This window comes from Nematostella vectensis, chromosome 5 (genome assembly GCF_932526225.1).
Source record: "Nematostella vectensis chromosome 5, jaNemVect1.1, whole genome shotgun sequence".
Classification (NCBI taxonomy): Eukaryota; Metazoa; Cnidaria; class Anthozoa; order Actiniaria; family Edwardsiidae; genus Nematostella; species Nematostella vectensis.
Genome location: NC_064038.1, coordinates 4,583,757 through 4,592,016, shown reverse-complemented (window position 1 = coordinate 4,592,016; position 8,260 = coordinate 4,583,757). Strand labels below are relative to the sequence as shown.

At 42.8% G+C, this 8,260-nt stretch overlaps 1 protein-coding gene across 4 annotated transcripts in view; it reads right to left on the bottom strand.

Annotated features, from left to right (window-relative positions):
• Positions 1-403: 403 nt before the first annotated feature.
• The window catches only part of LOC116610151 (centlein-like), a 30,573-nt gene continuing 22,716 nt past the window's right edge, over positions 404-8,260 (bottom strand). For 3 of the 4 annotated variants that reach the window (XM_048728253.1, XM_048728254.1, XM_048728256.1), the window contains 12 exons: positions 7,823-8,086; positions 7,613-7,726; positions 7,087-7,218; positions 6,227-6,346; positions 5,848-5,945; positions 5,037-5,145; positions 4,407-4,466; positions 3,217-3,312; positions 2,686-2,871; positions 2,131-2,316; positions 1,250-1,324; positions 404-593 (listed from right to left, as the gene is read on the bottom strand). In XM_048728253.1, coding sequence (XP_048584210.1) covers positions 492-593; positions 1,250-1,324; positions 2,131-2,316; positions 2,686-2,871; positions 3,217-3,312; positions 4,407-4,466; positions 5,037-5,145; positions 5,848-5,945; positions 6,227-6,346; positions 7,087-7,218; positions 7,613-7,726; positions 7,823-8,086 — 1,542 coding nt within the window. In that variant the 3' untranslated portion in view covers positions 404-491. Of the gene's footprint in view, positions 594-1,249; positions 1,325-1,724; positions 1,957-2,130; positions 2,317-2,685; positions 2,872-3,216; positions 3,313-4,406; positions 4,467-5,036; positions 5,146-5,847; positions 5,946-6,226; positions 6,347-7,086; positions 7,219-7,612; positions 7,727-7,822; positions 8,087-8,260 lie in introns of those variants that run through there. The other variant, XR_007308238.1, reaches the window with a different exon arrangement.

Genomic DNA, 8,260 nt, shown 5'->3' with positions numbered 1-8,260 from the left:
TTCCGCGTCCCTTTTCGTACTCCCATGAGCTTAATTTATGTAAACAGAAATCATGAAATTTGTTTGGCCTCCATTCAAGAAGTCTTTCGAAAATCGTACCACAAATCTAAATAACGCTGAGAGTAGGCCCGCGACATCTTTTTGTAGTTACCAAAGTTCACAAAATAGATACTGGGTATACATCCCGTAGTCTGCTAGCTCGGAGGATGGTGATTCATCATGGAGAACCCGATCCGTAATCCGTAAGTAACAGACGTACCATTTATATTTGACGGGAGTGGGAATGGCTAATTATTATTTTTTGCTTTAAATTATTCCCCTAAGGATGTGGCGTTTCGCAGCCTTACTTCTCAGCCTTACTCAAATATCAGATGCTCCGTCCCTAAAGTCCGGGTCATGCGAGCTCCGCTATAATGTTTATTTGTGAAAAATGTATATAAATGACATCATTTAAAAATCCGCTAATCTCTGTACATATGAGCTACCTGACGTCAGCTCTTTGGCTTTGTCGACTTGGCATGGCGACGTGCTAGTGCCAGTCTCTCCTCGATGATATCTAACAGGACTCCCACTAAAGACGAAGCGAATGGAACCTGCGAAAATACCAAAAAGTGCCAGGGAATCAAACATGGGTTAGATTTCCTGGTAACATTAGTGAAAACTTCGCGAATTTCAGAAGCGCACATTTCGCTTCACTTTAATATTTGCGCATTTGCTGTGCTGAAACCAATCTTTCTGCTCACTTAAATTCCGCGATATCTCCAAGTAGAACGTAGAATATTTTTTAAAAGGATAACTATTTTTTCTAATGCCTTTTCTAAACTAACATGCTCCAGAATTCAAAGAGCAAAGAGAGGAGTGACAATTTCTTTCTTTTTTTTTGGTGATATTCTTTCTTCTCTGGTCCTTCTATTATATGACTTGAGTAATGATATTTTCGCGTCATTTGCTTCGGCAATATTTGACGAAAAAATATCCATGTTTAAAGTACTTTGTGTAAAAGTAACTACATCAAATTAAATCCGTTGTTAAACGTTTATCCAAAAAGCCATGTATCACGCTAAATATACAATGAAAACCCCAAATCTCTTAACTATGTTTTTACAACTTCACAAATAGAAGCCTAAGTAAGACAGGTGTTTTCAATAACCGCTGAACATGTACGCTCTATAAAACATGATACACGCTAACAGGGTTTACGAATTCAATGTATAATAGACTAGAAATGTAGATGTAGAATTTAAGATACCTCTTTTTTCAGCGAGTGATCGAGTCTTTTTCTCCATTCGTTTTCCCTTTTCTTCCGCGCTAGCCGCTCATTCTCCTAAACCGAGAAAGGCACATAAGCCAGGTTCACGCAAAACGTTCATCATCATATGGTTCATCATCTTGTATAATGTCGCGTAATATTTTAATATAATATTATAATAATTTAACATGGTATTGGTGGTACTGCTTAGGTTCAGTATAGAGCACGCCGTGCCACGTGATCATCACACCACGTGGTATATCTTACCATGGTATTGTCATCTCTCATCATCTCGTCCAGATCATTACTGGTCAAGTTCAGTATAGAGCACGCCGTGTCACGTGCTCATCACACCACGTGCTATATCTTACCATGGTATTGTCATCTCTCGTCATCTTGTCCAGATCATTACTGGTCAGGTTCAGTATAAAGCACGTCGTGTCACGTGATCATCACAACACGTGGTATATCTTACCATGGTATTGTCATCTCTCATCATCTCGTCCAGATCATTACTGGTCAGGTTCAATATAGAGCACGCCGTGTCACGTGATCATCACACCACGTGGTATATCTTACCATGGTATTGTCATCTCTCGTCATCTTGTCCAGATCATTACTGGTCAGGTTCAGTATAAAGCACGTCGTGTCACGTGATCATCACAACACGTGGTATATCTTACCATGGTATTGTCATCTCTCATCATCTCGTCCAGATCATTACTGGTCAGGTTCAATATAGAGCACGTCGTGTCACGTGATCATCACACCACGTGGTATATCTTACCATGGTATTGTAATCTCGTCCAGATCATTACTGGTCAGGTTCAGTATAGAGCACGCCGTGTCACGTGATCATCACAACACGTGGTATATCTTACCATGGTATTGTCATCTCTCATCATCTCGTCCAGATCATTACTGGTCAGGTTCAATATAGAGCACGCCGTGTCACGTGCTTGCTGGGAGGACGGCTTTCGCTGCTGATCTCTCCTCTCTGCCTCCTCCATGCGCTCAGCGGCGCGTGCCATTTTATCCAGACCGGACAGCTGCTCATCGACAAGGCTCTGTAAGGATGGAGGGAGGGAAGGTCAGGCGTGAAAAGGTAAGGTGAGCTTAGCGGAGATGAAGTCTGGGGCTAGAAGGTGAGAGTTAAGGTTAGGTAGGTTTACATGAGGTGAAGTATAATTCAACGTGAGGTGAGATAAGTTAAGGTGAGGTGAGGTGAATTAACTGGAAGTAAGGTGAGATCAGCTCAGTTAAGGTGATATGGGTATAGTGAGGTATTTCAACGTGACGTGAGGTATTTTTCGGTCAGGCTAAGGTACTAGGGTAGAACAGAGCTAGATAGGCAACGATTTATGTTTAAACTTGTTCTTGATAGTTATGTAAACCTTGTTTACTCTCCTCTTCACCAGCACCATAACTAAACTTACTTGAACAAAGGCCTGGAACTCTTGCACTTTGCCATTGGCTCTTTCTAGCTTGGCTTGCAGTGCAGATATAGTAGCATGGCTCTGATTGGCTAATCCCTGTAATTGTCGTGTGGCCGCAGCCTCTATTTCGCTCACTGCAATCTCCGCTTGGCCGCGCAGGGCCCGGGTCTCGGATAACATGCGAGCCTACAAAAGGATTTCACATACTTTAGAACAAGACAGGAAGCAAGTAAACTGTAAGTATTTGCAAGAAATATAAATGTGACACTTGATCTTCTCGCTTCAACCAAGCTCAACAAATCAAAAAAGATTTTTGTTTTTGTTTTGGAGGGATGGGCAAAAGGAGAGAAGAAAGAGAGGCCCGTTCTTTAGCATCTCTTGACTCTTTCTTCTATTTTACACCTCAATCCCCTCTTCAAAAGCATGGCTTGAAACCATAACGGAAAATTCGATAGCGCTAAAAAAAGAGATTCAGCTTTTTCCTCCTGGACTGAATAGGACTGTTGCCGATATCTATCTTCCAGCCGTTACCTTTTTCATAAGTTCTTCCTGGACTGTGTAGTACTGTTGCTGCCATTTGTCCTTGTCTCTGGTCTCGGCGTCAAGCTGTCTCTTCAGACTGTCCACCTGAGGTCAGAGCACATAAGGGAGCTTGAGCAACGGCGACGGCAAGTAGAAAGTGAAAAAAAATGCCTTTATGCGCCCAATTTTCAACTAGTTTTGATCTAATTAAAGCCGGGTTGTCACCAGTTTACTTCCGGTCGATTACGTAACAATCTTCGATGATTTTTAACGGAAAACGCGAAAAATATTTCAAAATATTGAAAGCAGTGTGTCTATTGCAAGTTTCTTCGTGGATGTGATTGATAATCTAGACCGGATGGCATGTTAAATATCTCGGATTCTAATAGATTCTTTTATCTTAACGGTCGAGGTTTCCGTCGGACCTCCGCAAGTGAACTAGTGACAATGCGGCTTTAACTTGATTTGACAAAACAGACCCCGGATAACATCACATCGTGTCATGATCCCACTAGCCCGAGTAGAGTTGCGTATATGTTATTCATGAAACATTGTGACGTCATTCCAAGATTATTAGATAACAGACGCACAAAAAAGGGATTTACCTGTTTTATAGAACAACAGTGAATTTAGTAAACATAGAGACGGCGTCAAACGTGCGATAACATCGAACGTGCTTATATGTACTTTAATAACCAACTCTTCTTGGCCAATCAATGCTCGCGCTTTACTACTGATAATGTATAACCCTTATGTTCCAAATAGGCAAAAATAGCCCTATAAAGTTTTTCGATACTTTCTTTGATACTTTATTTTATAACACACGTATTCGTTTTTAATGCACAATGAAACTAGGAGTTTTTCAGTAGTTTTGAAGAAAACAGTATGTGAGAGATCATTTCACGTCGGACTTTTTCGACACATCCGTGGAATACTCACGTGACCCTTACGCTGTCAACACGACTTTACGATACTTGCGACAGGGACCGTGGAATACTCATGTGACCCTTACGCTGTCAACACGACTTTACGATACTTGCGACAGGGACCGTGGAATACTCATGTGACCCTTACGCTGTCAACACGAATTTACGATACTTGCGACAGGTACCGTGGAATACTCACGTGACCCTTACGCTGTCAACACGACTTTACGGTACCTGCGACAGTAGCCGTGGCAGAGTCATGTGAATACTCACCTGGCCTTTACGTTGACTGTCTCTTTCTGTTAGGCGGCGAATTTTTTCTTCAAAATCTTTCTGTTGGTGTAGAGAAAGACGCTTTTTAAAATGTTTAACGCGCAATGATACATCAAATATAGCCTGCGTAACAAGCGTTTCTGTGTGAATTTCAGCAGGAATAGAGAGCGAACGAAGAGTATGGCCGAACGAAAAATAGGGCTCTCTATCCCTTCTGAAACTCCACAGAAACGCTACGCAGGCTATTCAAAATACAATATTATACAATATCGGGTGAACTGACCACACAGCAAGTAAATCATAATAATCTCGTGCATAATGCAAACAACTCTTAAAACACCCTATACTTCAAGGCAATGTCTATTCGAGAACTTATAACATATATACGTCCCTCAAGTGGCTCTAACAATAATGTTCTATTCTTTGTGTTATTTGATGCGCAATCATTGACGTAACCACCATGCTTTTCTCAGTACGTCACATCCAACCACTGTTCTACATATACAACTCCATAAAACTTTATTTACGTCTTTTGGTAAAACCGAATGGGGAACCCTCCCGTTCCCCATTTCTTTTCGTCCATACACCTTTCCCTCTTCCCTCATCCCTCTTCCCGTGTGTCCATCTCACCACTGTGTTTGCTTCCTTATCTTCCATACTCTGCGCCTTCCTGAGTTTGTTTCGCAGCTCCTCGATCAGCGTTTTCTTTTGATTTACATCATGCTCTACTCTGGTAACCCTGTTTGTAAATAAGAAGCCAATCTAGCATTTCAGTCACGTATTGCAGTAACGCATTATAGTCACACACTACAGTCACGCATTACAGTCACACATAACAGCCACACATTACGGTCACACTACAGTCAGGCATACAGTCACGGCTTACAGACAACGCATCCCATCACAGTCACACATAACAGCCACACATTACGGTCACACTACAGACAGGCATACAGTCACGGCTTACAGACAACGCATCCCATCACAGTCACACATAATAGTCACATTGCAGTCATGTATTAAAGTCACACATTGCAGTCACGCATTACAGTCACAAAAAATAGTGATGGATTACAGTCACATTACAAACAACAGACACACATAAAAGTCAAACATTACAGTTAATCGTTACATCGACACATTAAAGTCACACATTGTAGTCACGCATTACATTTCCGCGTTAGCCATGCATTACAGTCAGTTCTTGTAGTCACGCATTACAGTCAGTTCTTGTAGTCACGCATTACAGCCACGGTAAAACTATTGACTGCCTTGCTTCGAGAGCCTTCCACAGGGTTCCTGAACCTTTTAACAAAAATGTAGTGGAAATCCATCTCGAAATCTTTGTCTATCGTATTTTACCTGAATATTAATGGCTCTTGATCTATGTATGTATAAATACCCCGAGACAAATATTAAACGACTTTGCGACTTGGTTCACCTCTCTTGTGCTTCCTGTAACTTGTCCTTCAAGTCTTTATTCTCTGTCCGTAAGTTTTTCACATTATACACAAGTCTCGAACATTCTGCGCTTGAGGCCTGGAAAGAAAAGAAATTCAGAAAAACCTAAACCATGACTCGAAAGGGTGTTTAGAGTGAACACTGTAAGGCTTGATAATATAACGTCCTTGTTTGCTGCGTCAGACTGCAAAGAACAGACTGCCCCAAACTTGCCCAGTCATATGACCCCAACCACGCCTAGTCATTCGTTCACCCATGAAAGACAAGTTCAATGTACCTTAAGTCTTCATCCACCCGTCAAAGACTAGTTCAATGTACCTTAAGTCTTCATCCACCCGTCAAAGACAAGTTCAATGTACCTTAAGTCTTTCTTCCACACGTCGAAGTTCTTCGTCGTTCCCTTGGCCTTGGTATTCCTCTCTCTCGACAATCAGCGCTTCCTTCTCACGTAGGCATTTCTTCAGATCCTCTGACAGCGTCTAGGGGACAAATAAAGGCTCTCAGTCAGATTTACAAGGGAAAGAGGTTGACGCCCTTTTCATGAGTTCCCCTGTTAATCTGTTACTGTTAATCACTGTATTAAATGAAGAAAGTTGCAATTTTCATGTTTCACTTTCCATTAATAAATCTGAAAGACGTGATATGCCTTTCAGATTATAAATGAATTTCAGCTTAGAGCTCGTTTTAATTAAGTACTGCCTAAATGTTCTTCTTGCTGACTCCTGCGAGATAACCAGCTAATGTTCGTATTAGTGAGGCTCTACCTGAATGGTGTTCTTGCTGACTCCTGCGAGATAACCAGCTAATGTTCGTATTAGTGAGGCTCTACCTGAATGGTGTTCTTGCTGACTCCTGTGAGATAACCAGCTAATGTTTGTATTAGTGAGGCTCTACCTGAATGGTGTTCTTGCTGACTCCTGTGAGATAACCAGCTAATGTTTGTATTAGTGAGGCTCTACCTGAATGGTGTTCTTGCTGACTCCTGTGAGATAACCAGCTAATGTTCGTATTAGTGAGGCTCTACCTGAATGGTGTTCTTGCTGACTCCTGCGAGATAACCAGCTAATGTTCGTATTAGTGAGGCTCTACCTGAATGGTGTTCTTGCTGACTCCTGTGAGATAACCAGCTAATGTTCGTATTAGTGAGGCTCTACCTGAATGGTGTTCTTGCTGACTCCTGTGAGATAACCAGCTAATGTTCGTATTAGTGAGGCTCTACCTGAATGGTGTTCTTGCTGACTTGCATTCGCTGTAGTACGATGCTCAGCTCGGCGCGCAGGTTCTCGCTCGCTGTCTTCTCGTCAGAAGCGGATTTGATGGCTTTATCCTTAGCAACACGCAATGCCGCAACCTGTAAATAGATCGCATCCATAAAGTAATTATTGATTATCGGTTGGTCCGTCTGTTCGACTGTCCCTCTTCTGAGCTGGAGCACTGCAAACCACGCGACGGGACTAAGGCCGACTAATAAGTGCAGCGACACTATTGAAATTGGGAAAGTTATAATTACGTACAGTCATGTATTACAGTCACGCATTACAGTCACACATTACAGTCACGCATTACGTAAGTCACCCATTACGTACTTTCATGCATTGCAATCAGGAATTAAAATGCCGTATTGCAGTCATGCATTACAATCACAATTACAGCCACGCATTACAGTCGCGAATTACAGTCACGCATTACTGTCACGCATTACAGCCACGCACTACAGTCACGCATCACTGTCCCTTGATACTTACTTGTTGCGTCAGGCTGAGTATACGCTGCTTCATACTAGCCCACTCCCCACGGGCAGGGGTGCGCCTTCCCGGCATCCCCTTTGGCTTACTGCGAGGCGTCTTCTGAACTACGACCTAAATAGTTACACCAGCGCATGAGTACCAGGCAATACCATATTTCAGAACCTTGAAGAAGGCCCTCTTTATTCCGTACACTTCTTTGTGCCGTACCCTAGACGTGTCCTTTCCTCTGCCACCAATCATGCCAAGGTCACTGCCCATCCCGTCCTCTCCCTCCTCGGTAGACTCCCCTCCCATATCTACTGTCACGCTGAAGTCCGCTGTCCGTGGGCTCGCCAATGTTTGTGTGCCGTGCGAGGCGCGCAGAGGAGGCTGGGAGCCTTTCTGCGGATATTCCTTGGCCTGTTTGGAAGGGCTAAGGATCTTTTCAGCGATTTTTTTCAGCTGCTTGTCGTACTGGTTAATATCCTTGGCCTTGAGAAAAACGATAACAAAACTACAGTCAGTTGTTCCACAGGTAGACCGTGGTTACTGCCAGTGGCCCCACATGCAGCCCAAGGTTTCTACCAGCGGCCCCACAGGCAGCCCAAGATTACTGTCACTTGTTCCACAGGCAGCTCAAGGTTACTGCTAGTGGTTGTATGAAAA